Source organism: Cyprinodon variegatus, unplaced genomic scaffold (assembly GCF_000732505.1).
Source record: "Cyprinodon variegatus isolate N-32 unplaced genomic scaffold, C_variegatus-1.0 Scaffold1146, whole genome shotgun sequence".
Taxonomy (NCBI): domain Eukaryota; kingdom Metazoa; phylum Chordata; class Actinopteri; order Cyprinodontiformes; family Cyprinodontidae; genus Cyprinodon; species Cyprinodon variegatus.
In genome coordinates, this window is record NW_015151599.1 from 35,745 (window position 1) to 49,415 (window position 13,671).

At 38.1% G+C, this 13,671-nt stretch overlaps 2 protein-coding genes across 2 annotated transcripts in view; both read right to left on the reverse strand.

Annotated features, from left to right (window-relative positions):
- Nucleotides 1-4,057, reverse strand: part of LOC107101749 (creatine kinase S-type, mitochondrial-like) — a 17,919-nt gene extending 13,862 nt beyond the window's left edge. Inside the window, exons 1-2 of the mRNA XM_015400780.1 lie at nt 3,915-4,057; nt 880-1,074 (exon numbers count right to left, since the gene is read on the reverse strand). Of these exons, the coding sequence (XP_015256266.1) occupies nt 880-1,028 (149 nt within the window). The 5' untranslated portion in view covers nt 1,029-1,074; nt 3,915-4,057. The remainder of the gene's footprint in view (nt 1-879; nt 1,075-3,914) is intronic.
- Nucleotides 4,058-11,534: 7,477 nt separating this feature from the next.
- LOC107101745 (ras-specific guanine nucleotide-releasing factor 2-like) overlaps nt 11,535-13,671 on the reverse strand; it is a 98,410-nt gene continuing 96,273 nt past the window's right edge. Inside the window, exons 29-30 of the mRNA XM_015400776.1 lie at nt 12,011-12,079; nt 11,535-11,914 (exon numbers count right to left, since the gene is read on the reverse strand). Of these exons, the coding sequence (XP_015256262.1) occupies nt 11,819-11,914; nt 12,011-12,079 (165 nt within the window). The 3' untranslated portion in view covers nt 11,535-11,818. The remainder of the gene's footprint in view (nt 11,915-12,010; nt 12,080-13,671) is intronic.

The following is a 13,671-nucleotide window of genomic DNA, read 5'->3' on the forward strand; positions in this document are numbered from 1 at the left end:
ATCTCTGCTTCTGTCTCCTTGAACCCCAGTCGGCCTCAGCAGATGGCCGCTCACACTGAGCCTGGTTCTGCTGGAGGTTTCTTCCTGATTAAAGGGATTTTTTTCTCCCCACTGTCACTACAAGCATGCTTAGTGTGAGGGATTGCATTTGAGTCAATGAGTCGATGCAATCAACTGGTTTTCCTTAGATAGACAACTTGATTTGACTGGATGATCTGGTGAACTGTAAAGTGCCTTGAGATGACGTGTGTTTTGAATTGGTGCTATAGAAATAAACTGAACTGAATTGAATGGCACTTGTTCCGCATTCAAGGATGTTTTTGGAACTTTTCTTTGAGAAAATTGAGAGCAAAGTCTTCCTTAGTTGTTCAACAGCTCAGCATTAGTTGCAAGAGCTGTACATGATTTGTTAATTATCACTGAAGCTATCCTGCTCATGGAGGAGGTGATTCTCTAAGGGTTCCTGACACAGTACAAAAAACTGTTTTGGTTTGAGGGTTGAAGTTTTTCTTATATCTGTTGCCAAGTCCATGAGGAGACCAGGAAAGAGATAAAGTGCAGAGCAGGAGGATCTGATCCTTTTGGAGAAAGTAAGTGAGAGGTAACAGAGATGAAACATGAGAGTGTCACTGGTCACGCAGGCATTTGCCATTACGTCAGCCATAACCCCTGCACTCCTGTCAAACAGCCATTCGCTCTCACTGTCTGCAGATCCAATTCCTATATTTATCACTCTTGGATGAGCTAATAAAATGCTCATTTGTGTATTTTTTAGCTGAAGTCATAACTGTTGGAGATGGGAAAACTTTCTGTGTTTTGATGTTTTCACTCACTCATCAAGGTCATTCAGTGTTACCGCCACAGCTGGACCAATATTACCTGGGAGGGTAGAGCTTTCTCTTTGTCTCTGCAGCCAGAGAGCTGTTCTCATTCAGGAACGCCCCCGTAGCCATCGTCCCTGCTCCCAAGCTGGCCAGCAGCACCGCAGTGTTGCGGCCGGAGATCAGACGCCTGAAGGAGCCTGACATCTTTCCTCCAGAAGTTTACCTCAAGTATCGGTCAAAAGAAGAAGAGCTAGAAATAAGGAGAAAAAACCTGAAGATTAATAAAGCGATCAGTTAATCATGTAAGATAAATTATCTGATCAGTTTTCTTGTTGGGGAATGATGTAAAGAAATCTAACCCATAACTATTACAAGACTGTGACTAATTGACATAATTATGATTGTGGGCAAAAGTTTGATGGAAATTTTTTGGCCTTTTATTGCAGAGTTGTAAATATGACCAGTTTATTTGTTTCTTTAGAAATCCAGATCCTTTAAATGGTTTGGAACCAAATCATTTAGCTTTAATATTCAGAATTAATTAGAATATTTTTAGACCCTTCAGTTAAACTAAGAGACTAAAAACGTACCTGAGAGCTCGGCGGGGATCATTTCTGTCAAAGTTCTGGTGTGGTGATGCGATTTTTTTGACTGCCTTTTTATCACTTCTTTTAACTTAAACATCGGATTGAATTAGCTTTCGTTTTGATCTAAGTAGTTAGAGATTTTTAGTTTTAGTTTATCCACATTTTGCTAAAATTGACCACGTCTTTTTTCAAAGAAAGAAATCAGATGTGCATTCAAGAAGCAAACCACCTCATGGTTTTTGGGAAAATGTTGTTTTCTCCTCTCACTTCCACCTGATTTTACCTTTCATCTGGTAATAATTTCTTTCCCTTTTAGCCCAGCTTCCTGCAGCCTGCTTTTAAGTCCTCTGCTCCACATTCTCCACCATGGAGGAAATAGAATAGAATTTAACTATATTTTCATCTCACTGTCAAAGCAAAGAAATGTAGTTTGCATTTATCCAGAAGTAAAATATTCTATTCAAGACCTGCACCGGAAGATTTGACCCCTTTTTTCTGATCTCATACAGCTAAAAACACATATATAACCCACAACCTTCATACTGTACACAAACAGCTGCATGCACTTTTTGTGTTTAGTTGAACTGATTAGATTTTTAAGCAGTAAACAAAAATCAAATCCTTGCTGATAGTAACCCTAGCAACAACAAAAGCAAGTCCAACAAATAAAATGACTTGACTGCTTTTCGTTTTTTGTGCACTGCTATTTGTTATATAATAATCAACAATCAATTAATCAATTAATTAATCAATCAATTGAAAACCTTTCTACAGAGGTAACAAACAAATGAACGTTCAACCAACAATTAATGCAAACAGACCAATAAACTAACTAATGAAGAGAATTATAAAAAAAAATTATGTAGAACTGAGGGAAGTATTCAAAACTAGAAGAAAACTACTCAAAGACGTTAAAAACCTAAAGCAATAAATCATTCCCTGCAACCACAGGGCATGCAGATGAGATTTATGCATACGTTTTTTTTTCTGTTTATTATTCTACATTATTGAGTCTTCTGCTATGTTTAAATGTTTCTACAAACTAAACAGAAAATTTTATTTTTTCCCCACAAAATACATTTGAATGGCTCACATTTTGGAGCAGAACAATAGAGCTTTTTGGTTAAACTTTTGTCTGTTTTTAAGGCGCCAAGCTTCATTTAACATCCTACAAATATTTTTTTTATGTATTCTAAAGGATCTAGTTCAATTTTTCTTTTTTTCTTTTTTCTGTGCTTATTTATTTTCTTAAGCAAATAAAATAAATAAATTGAACTTTATTGATCTCATAACAGAGAAATTTACCTCTGCATTTAACCCATCTACTTGGGGAGCAGTGGGCTGCCACTGTGCGGCGCCCGGGGAGCATTTGGGAGTTAAGGGTCTTGCTCAGAGACCCAGAGTGGCAGTCCGTGGGAGTGGGTTTCAAACTTACAACCTCAAGACTCCAAGCCCTATTCCCTAAACACTTGGTCGCCACTCTCGGGAAGCAATATTACGATGGAGAGTCTGCAAATTCTCCATGTTTATGCATGAGTTTTCTCTGGGTACTCCAGTCTCCCTCACAGTTTATGAATTAATTACAGCATTTAGAATATCGAAGCTATTTGTTAAGGTTTTTATCACATTGATCCCAAACAAAGAACTACAGCGTTACACTGATCCAATTCGGCAGTCTTAAATTCAAATTCAGACTAAATGATGACTTGATGAACCTGCAACACGAGGGCCGTAATGTTCTGCACCCCTCTGAAGTTTAAAAAATCCCAACTGATGCTTTTAGTTGTTTTTTATTGTTATGAACAGAATGCATTCCATTTATTTCCAATCAGATTCAATATACTGAAGGTCAGAGAGTAGCCTGACTTCCAGATGGTGTCCAGGAGACTGTTTCCTAAAATAGAGGAGCGCCGTCAGGACATGGATACCTCTGTTAATTCAGGTCAGAGCGGAAAAAAGGCTTCAACATTTTACAGTCATATGACTTTCCTACAGCATTTTAAAATCTGGATGCAACCGTGTTTTAACTGTATAAAGAGGAGGCCAAATACTGTTTGGGTCAGTGGGAACATTATTATTTATAGATCAGTGGAGGGATGATTGCTGCCAGGATTCAGTGCCAGGACAAAAGCTCCTCCTGGCTCTAGAATATGGTATCATTCTTCACAGGTCGCTGTACAGAAGCTAAGGTCAATCCAATGTTATAGAAAAAGGAAAATGGAAAAATTAGGGAAATATTGTGGCATAATGTCCTGGAGGACATATTAAACTCGCTGCTAGAAACCAGTGGTTCACAAATTAAAAGCATTTTATTTACCAGGTTAAGTGGATTGTGATCACATTCTGCCTTTAAGGGATTTTACTATAACTTTATATCAAATACAACTATTAGGCAGGCATGCATTCACTGATAAACTTGCTTCACAGGAAGTCTAGCTTAAAAAACACCGACATCAATAGCGACAGGAGGCTAAAGGAGATATTGAAAAGGAGGGTACAGTACCTGTTTGAAAGCTGCTGCCTTCTGACTGAAGGTTGCAGGAAAGTAGCTTTTGAGTGTCCGCTACTGTCGGCTCCACCCCCACATGTATGGGAATAAAAAAGTCAGGGCCAATCATAAGTGCAGAGGCATTTATAAACCAATGAAGGCAGAGATCTCTTATAGAGAGCCACGATTAACACCAATGCTCTCTATGAGTGTCCGATATCACCGTCTAGTTTGACCTTCACATTTACACATGATCTCTTCTGCTCTCCTTCAGTTATCACAAACTCAGAGCCAAAGAGCTGCAGCTAAAGAAAAATATACCAAGGGCTTGACAGAACCAAAACTCAGATACTGAAGATGTTTTGGTGCATTAGTTAGGAACTCATACTGTTTTACATTTATTGTACTTGTACAGTACGGAAGGCCAGCAGTGCAAATCCGAAGGCCAATGTACCTCTCCAAATTATTGCCCTTTGACTTTTTTTGTTGCATTTTGTGATAATAAAGTATTAACTTGTATTTAATGAAATTTTAAGTTGGAGTTATTTATACTCTTTACCAATAAAACTTTAAGAAGCGTGGCTTGTAGTTGCATTCAGCTCCATTTTGGTTGCATTTAAGGTTGTTGAACCACCCTCCACATCAGTTAAAGTTGCATGTATTTATGGGTGGGACGATCTCCCTGTGGAGGTTTCGTTTGTTGTCCCAACACCACTCACACCAGCCCAGCATCTGGACAAGGGCTGCCACACAATCCTCCCAGAGGAACCAGGATCCTGAGGAGCGGAACCAATGGCGTAACGACGCAACAATTGGCCCGTAAGCAACATTATCTGGGTGGGCCCCAGATGAAGTACCATTGATCTAGTATCAGGTGGGTTTAAGAGGAATTTTTCGCTCTATTACATCTGCAAAGAGACGACATAGTCCACAATTGCGTAGGGGGCCTACCAGGTGTCAGTGAAGGGGCCCCAAAGAGGTTGGGGTCCCCTAAGCAAATGCATACTCTGCTTACCGATAGTTACGCCATTGACCGAAACCCATCAGCAACAGAACGCCACCATCGATACTTCCATGCCAGATCGACTGCAGCTGCAAGGCTGTTGGATTTATTTGGCAACTGTCCAAAATGTAAGGAGTCAATTTTTCACAGCGGCCTAATGTGAGAACCAATGAGAAAAAACTTCAAGCTGTGTTTTCCCTCACGGCAACATAATTGGTGCAATCTTGCCCTTAACCGTGACTCACTTCGAGTACATCCAATTGTAAACTTTACATTATGCTTCTGGCTCCTTTCTCTTCACCTTTCGCAAGTGTTAGGTTTATTCCATGATGATGATAAAATTAATGTGTATTTATGAAACATTTGTGCAAGGGGATGCTCCACTCATGTCTCATGATTCAGTTAGGAGACCATCCTGCCTTGTCATTCTGATGGAGCATTCTGTCTTTATGAACTGATCAATTGTTCTGCCAAAACAATACTCTGTTTGTAACCATGCGTCATGTTCTGTTAATAAAGCGCTCTGCGGAGGAGGTCCGGTGGGAGACAGTGTGTTTGAGTCTGGGGTTCAACTGTCTCTCCTTCTGCAGAAATTGTATCCATTACTGTGTATTTCAGTTCTTCTTTTGCAAAAACCTACATTTTAAGAACTCAACAGCAAGGTCAGCAGCATCATTACTATCCAGGGCATGAAGGTGCTGAACCCAGACAGATATCAGCTTTTCTTTTATGTTGGACTGGGTCTGTGTTACAGCAACTAATCAGAGCTCCAGCTCTGATGTTTGGATGATTTGTGCTACCCTGTTAAAGTGTTCATATCTATTCCTATCTCGCGGGATTCTTGTGATGTTTTAATGTGGATCCACTGTAGGAATCAAAGGACTGGGGCAGAGTTTAGGTGAACTAATGGTGTAAAATCTGATACATGTTTCGTTCTTTCTTTTTATCATTCTTCCCAATAGATGTTAGTCAATCATAAGAGCAGCTTGGATTTAATTGTGGACTAGGCTCTAAACTGCTGGATGTTTGACACTAGTTTGACAAGGGATTCATTTCCACAGTTATGCTGATGATACTCAGCTATATCTGTCTATGAATCCAGATGAAGCTAACCCATTACATAGATTACAGGCATGTCTTGAAAACAGAAAAATGAATTATGTCTTTTTCTGAATGCAGATAAAACAGAAGTTATATTCTTTGGACCAGAGATGATTGCTTTATTCAATAGACTCATGGTCCACAAGGAGATGATACAAAATAATATGACACAAAAAATAAAATAAAATGTATCTTATAAGAGACTTGCATACTAATGTTTCCACAGAGCCGACTGGTATCTTAGGGCACTGAGAGAGGATGTGAAAACATTCAAATAAGTCTGTTCAAATTGCTGCTCCAAGTACACATTAACAACCCCCCATTTCAGGTATTACAGACTAACAAAGAAACAAAACGACCCCCATTCCAAAGGGGTGGACCCGTTAGTTTGTTCCAATTTGCATGTTTACTAAACCAAAATAAGGCTTGCTTTTGGTCCAGTCTATAAAACCTATTTCTGACATTTTTAATTGAAAAGCTTGGGATGGGAAGTTAAACGTCTTCAAACTTGGAAACAAAGTCAGGGGATTGTTTATTTATTTTTATTTTTTTTTGGAATAAACTTGTATATCACATTTCTCACAAGTGCCTGGTATGTTCTGACTTGTGCGTTACAATACATCTCACTTGCACTTGTTTTTTTAACAAGAATTCTCAATGACCTTGCAGGGACCAATTCTCTTTACTTTATACATGCTCCCAATCTGTAGAATTATTAGACAGCATGGGATTAATTTTCACTGTTATGCTGATGATACCCAGCTATATCTGTCTATAAATCCAGATGAAGCTAACCCATTACATAGATTACAGGCATGTCTTGAAGACATAAAAACCTGGATGACTCTTAACTTTCTGCTTCTGAATGCAGACAAAACAGAAGTTATAGTCTTTGGACCAGAGTCTCTGAAAAATAAGCTGATTAGTCAGTCACTTCATTTGGATGGGATTAAACTGATTTCAGATAATAAAGTAAAAAATCTTGGTGTTATTTTTGATCAGGACCTGTCATTTAAATCCCATATCAAAGAGGTTTCTAGAATTTCCTTCTTTCATCTGAGGAATATTGCAAAAATTAGAAATCTCCTGTCCAGGGGTGATGCTGAGAAACTAGTCCATGCATTTGTTACTTCAAGGCCGGACTATTGTAATTCTTTACTATCAGGAAGTCCACAAACTGTAGTTAAAAGCCTTCAGCTGATCCAAAATGCTGCAGCCAGAGTTCTGATGAAAATGAAAAAGAGAGATCATATCTCTCCTATTCTGGCTTCTCTTCATTGGCTTCCTGTTAAATCAAGAATAGAATTTAAAATCCTCCTTCTCACATATAAAGCCTTAAATGGCCAAGCTCCATCTGATATCAGAGATCTGATTGTTCCTTATGTTCCTAACAGAGCACTTCGCTCTCAATCTGCAGGTTTACTAGTGGTTCCTAAAAGTTCTGAAAGTAGAATGGGAGGCAGATCTTTTAGTTATCAGGCTCCTCTCCTGTGGAACCAACTACCAGTTTTAGTCCGTGAGGCAGACACCCTGTCTACTTTTAAGGCTAGGCTTAAAACTTTCCTTTTTGATAAAGCTTATAGTTAGAGTGGCTCAGGTTATCCTGAGCTAACTCTATAGTTATGCTGCTATAGGCTTAGACTGCTGGAGGACATAGGGACCCCCATTTCATCATTCTGCTTCATTTTATCTCTATTCTCCCACTGTGCAGAATCTGTTAGTTCAATCTCTACTGTTCTGCTCTCTCTACTTTTCATATTAGCTTCACCTCATCTGTTCCTGTTTGGCTTTGACTCCATCCTGGAGAGAAATCAACACCTTTGTTTATAGATGCTGGAGATCGGCCTGTTTTTCACTGTAGTCCTGTTTCCCTGACTGTGACTGGCTGGATGTGCTCTCTTCATCCTCTGACATGGGAGCTGGCTTGGAGCCAGTCTCCTTGAACCCCAGTCTGCATCGGCAGATGGCCGCTAACGCTGAGCCCGGTTCTGCCACACTGAAAAAAACGATCAAGAAATTATTAAAAATTTCTTAAATTGAGCATATTTACCTTTAATTTGAGCAGGTAAATGAGATAGTTTGCCAATGGAATGAGTATTTTTGCTCTTAAAATAAGATAATTAGATAATATGCTCTTAAACTAAGAAAACGCAATTGTGTTTTCTTATTTTAAGTGTAAATTGTCTGAACACATAAAACAGACCCATCATACAGATACAGAAATTTTAATAGAATAGATGTACATTATTTGATTTTTTCTAAGCATTAAGCTCACTTAGCCGATTGCTCCCTCCTGTTTCCAAAAAGCAACGGTAAAAGTAAATAACCCAGTCCTTCTTTTCACTGTAGACAAGCCATGATCTGCTTATCTGTTCTCCATTTATCATTTGGATAAAATAAAACTGCATGATTCATGACAGCAGACAAGATAGAGGAGAGCAGGAGGCGGGGTTACCAATCTACTTGCTCTGGAGAGCAGAGTTTGCTGCTTTTAGATGTTATCGCCAAAGTCTCCTGTAGCAGAAAAAAGTCACTAGATTTGGCACTAGGGGCGTTTTGAAATAAAAGCGTCTGAAAAGTCGCTAAATATAGCAACAAAACGCTAAATTGGCAACACCACTCTCTGCATTGATTGTTTTTAAATAGTTTGCTGCTGTCTGTTTGATCTTTCTGAACATGTGCAGCAAATGGACTGATCCAATATGGTGGACACTGAAGGCGGAGGGGGGGCTGAGACACACTTAATAGTGAAAGTGTTCTGATGGCATTTTACTGAAAGGATTTTATTAAAAACATAATTAATGTGCACTAATAAGGAATAGTTCTATTAACTACACATGTAAACAGAGTTCTTTGGGGCCCCCAGGAACTTGGGGCAACTGCCTAGTATTGCCTTTTGGTAAATCCCCCCGTGTCTCTCTGAACGTTGCATCAGATTTTATTCCCTAAATCATTATTAATAAATTTTCATCACCATTTGGTTTCTATACTGAAACAATTGCATTGGTGTAAAGATATAGTTTGAATTTTGGTAAAACAATAATGAGAAGTGTTGTATTTATAACTGGGTGAAGCATAACCGCTGTATGGCGACCAAATGCAGTTTTAGAGGCTATGGCCAGCTTTGCATCTTTACAGTACATGTCTTCTGTACATTTTCTTTCATTATTTAAAAGCAGCGACATTCTTTGTCACTCTAAGTTTTATTTACAAGAGAGTGTACATATATTATACACATTATAGAAAAAAAGCAATTAAAAGTATTTAACAGTAAAATCAAACAAGCATTGAACACTAATACAAACAAGTTACAGAATATTTCATGCAAAAATAAATCTACTAAAAGAAAATACAATTGCATCTACAGAGATAAACTCATAATATACTTTATGTTTATGTTATAAATAACCGTAGTCTTGCAACAATCAAATGGCGCAAACATGTCAGTACAGTGATAAACTTACATATTAGTTAAATATACTATCAAATATACTACATACTGTCATTACTGTCAGAAAATGTTATCAAACAACAATATTTTCCTCCAGGTGCCGCTCAGGACAAGAATCATAAAAAAATGTTGATCAGAAAAATATGTACAAAATTCTTTGCTCACTAAAAGGGGATGCAGTGATTGTGAAGTTGGAAAAAAGATAAAAACTTTTTATCTACTAAGAAGTGTTTTTTTTTTCAAAAGGAAAACATGCAATTTTTTTCTCAAAAAAAGCAAAAAAAGAGAAACAAACAACTATTTATCAGATGTTCAAGATTAAAAATGAAATTCCAACTGATGCATCAGGTGATTATAAACAGTGTTAAAACAAATCTGGCCCAGCAGCCAGAAATCAGACGGCTCATTAAAAGCATCATACTGCTTATTAAAAGCTTTTACAAACATTCCTTAAGGAAACTAATCTCCCCTTATAGATAGCTATTAAATTGATTATAGATATGTTAATAGATCTGTAAACACTTTTATTCTTAATGAGCCAAGATCATTTCAGTTACTGACCAGAAAACATACAAATAGTCAGCCTAAGCTGTTCAAATATAGATTTCTTCTAGCACTTCTTATTTTCAACATTTCCGACTAATTTACTGCCTTATAAGCAAAATAATAACTTTCAAACTTATTTTTGGCATGCCTAATAAACCATTATGCATGAGTGTTTACACATTAAAAAAATAACATATATCTATAAACTATGTATTAGCAATCTTTAAGGGAAAACGTTTTAGGCCTATGAAGGGAGAAAGCAGAAAGGGAGGTAGGGGGAGCGTGAAAAAGGTTACTGTGGTAACAGTGACATCATTGGAAGATTGTGCAACGGCAGTTTGCATGGAGGTGAGGGGAAACAAGGGTTTGAAGATAAAAAAAAGGAGCCACATAAAAAAAAAACTGAATTTTTCTCTGCACAGTTTGTCTGTCTCTGTTTTTTTCATTAGTTGCTGATTTAAGAGCTTTTAGTTACGTCAATTTCAAAGGGGTGAATTGTACGCCCCAGATTGCTTAGTCATTTTGCATTTAGAAAGCAATGTTTCTCAGATTTCCTTTAGATCAGGGGGCTTCACCGTTTTCCAGGTTAAGGACTCCCAAACTGATGGGGACTCCCTAATTATATATATTGTATGAAATTGTGTTATTGTCACGGTCTTGGTTCTGTTTTGTTTTCTTTTGAGTATTCTGTTTTACTTTGCTCCGTGTTTTCTAGTTTTATTGGTTTAATTTCTATTTTGTTGTGTTTTCTGAATATATTTGAGTTCTTAGGTTTTTATTTGTTGCCCCCTTGTGTCGGTCTCCTTTTCCCTAGTTCCTTTCTAGACTCCTCTCTTCACACCTGCTCCCAATCAGCTCGTTAATCCTCTCTTTGTTCAGTCTCCCATATATACTCTCCTTGTGTAGTTTCTCAGTGCTGGTTCCTCGTCTCTCCTCGCCTTTCCCTAACTCCACGTGCTCTTTTCCGCTGATGTCTCCATGGTTCTGGTTACATTTTAAGTTTGATTTTTGGATTTCTGCCTCAGTTGTTTGTGATTTTTCAAATCAATCTTCAAGAAAATCCCCTCCGCCTCCCTGCCTCTACATCTGGGTCCTCAAAACACAACCAAACCCTGACAGTCACATCAAACTGGTCCTACAGTCACTCTATTGCAGATGGCTTAATGTAACTAAAGTAATTCTGATTCTTGGTTGATGGGACAGGTGTTGTGAATGAAACGGTGCCCAGCTTGAAAGAGCTCCTGTGTGTCGCTGAATGTGAGCATTGATGACTGAAAGACATCTGCCTCCATTTATCTGTTTACTACAGTGAGTTGAATTCATGTTAATGTGGATTTAAAGACATTTCAATTAGAGGAAAAAATTGCAGGAGGGAATATAAAAAAAAAATCGAATCGACCATAACTTTCGCGACCTAGGGGTCGCAGACCCCTGTTGAAGACCTCAGCTCTAGATCATTACAATCACAAATACAAAACAATAACACTAGTGTGCTCATTAAGGTAAACCTGATTATTTGATATAATTAGCAGGAATCCAAATGATGTAAAATATCTGAAGACATTTGTGTGGAAGATAAAAAAAGAATAAATGACCTCATTGAGTGATAGCAGCAATATTCCAGTACTATGGCCAGTGGGGTTTCTACACTATGACATGGAGGTGTTTCTGTGATACCCAATAATTACTAAATAAATACCTCATATAATTCATAAAATAAGGCACATTTTCTCCTGAGTTTCCCCTTCTACCCTTTTTTACACCCCTGTACAACATAAAAACAAAAGACATGTAAACACGAGGGCTTGCTGTGGGAAATCAGCCTGGCGGGACTCGAGGTTCGATCTTCAGTGAGAGCTCATACAGGGTGTCTTCATCCATCACTAAGGTCTTATCCAGCAGGAACTGAGTTACCTGAAACGAAGAGAAAATGTTTGTTAAAGTCATTTCTTTGTGCCCTATTTTTTAAAAATGAGCTGATGGTGAAAACAGGCCGGCTAACAGGCAAACCTTGGGTTGATGCTCTATTCTGTAAGGAGCTTGTTGGAACTGACGAATTTCCCGAATGATGTGAGAAATCTGTGGGAGCAAACAGAGCAGAGGTTAAGGAACCTTTGAGGATACTACCCAGTGGGGAAGGTTTTGACTCCATAAATAATCTGGACTAAAAAGAAGGAGTGCAAAGCTGTAGCAGTGCATGAAAGATTCTGCTCTTATTGTCTTCTGCCACCCTGTTACTTTTAGCCACTAGGGGCGCTAGACTTGTAAGATTTAGGCCGCTGCTGTCGCTAATGAAGCCGCCGCCTTTGGTGTTTTGGAATCTGCAAGCAGATCTCTTTGGAGCAGAAAAGTTGTCAAGTTCCTTATTAAGATAAATTCACACGTCTAGATTTAACCTTTTAATGAAATATGAAAAAAAATCAGTAAAAACATCTTAATGAAATGCAACTTAAAAAATTAGAAATGCACTGTAGTCGACCAAAATCCCGGAAGATTTTGAAATTCCCCACCCGGACATTCTTTTAGGTATGAAAAGTAGGACATGTCCGGGAAAAAGAGGACGTCTGGTCACCCTATCATATCAACAATTTGATGCTTTTAGTGAGTGAGTGCTTGTTGCTATGATGCGTCTTTGCTCAGCAGCTTTGCTCGCTGTAAATCAGCGCACAGCTCATCTAAATATTCATGATCATACCATAAAAGGAAGAAAACCTGTCGTTTCATTTTAGGGCTTTTACCCAGGCTTGCATTAGGGCTCATAGAACAGCAAATATGCCATTTTCAACCCAACCAATGTTACACACCCTATTCAGAGGCCTTAAGGACCAAATACCCTATAGAATCATTTTATGACACCTTTAAAAACCTCTTTTTCGGGAGTCCTGACCAAGGGGCAGCAAAGTTACATAATAAACAGAGATACATTAAATTAAATAACAGGTACATAGAAAACATATCAAGTAAAACAATTACAGATAATCGAGGCTGCTTCAAATTCTTTCACATTCAAATTAAAAGCATTTAAGGATTTTGTAAAAAATTCAAAACACTAGGAGCTGCGTAGCTAAAGGCTTTCTTTCCTAGTTCTGTGAGGGTAAAAGCAACACTGAGCAACAGCTGATTCATCGGATCTCAGGGCAAAAGAAGCCATGCCTTTCTGTGTAAGTGAGGTATAAATGTAAGAGAGCAGTAATCCATAGATCAAAGGTGTAACTTTGTGATAAAAGTTGATGGGGATGCTCTAAGGATGGAGCCTGATGGACCTACAGCTACTCAACCCAAAACTGAGCTCAAACATATTCATTAAATGCTTTCCTATTGTTGAAAACACAAGATAACCACAATACACTGATATTTATTCCTTTAGTGCTTTATTTATGAAGGGCTCTAAAACATGAATGTATAAAAAATGAGGTTTAACAGCCGATACTGATGCCAACATCAATATATCCTGCATCCGTATTATGGACTCAACTTCAATTCCATCCATTCATGCATGGCTTCCCTTTAAGCTGCATCAGTGATTATCTTCCTTCACAAGCAGCAAAATCTCATTTAGAAATGTGTTCCATGTGTCATTAACAGCTACAGTTTATGTAACCTTATATTTCAAAAATCACTTATACACTGATTTTTATTATTTGTGCTTTAATTCGTGCAGGTTTCTTATA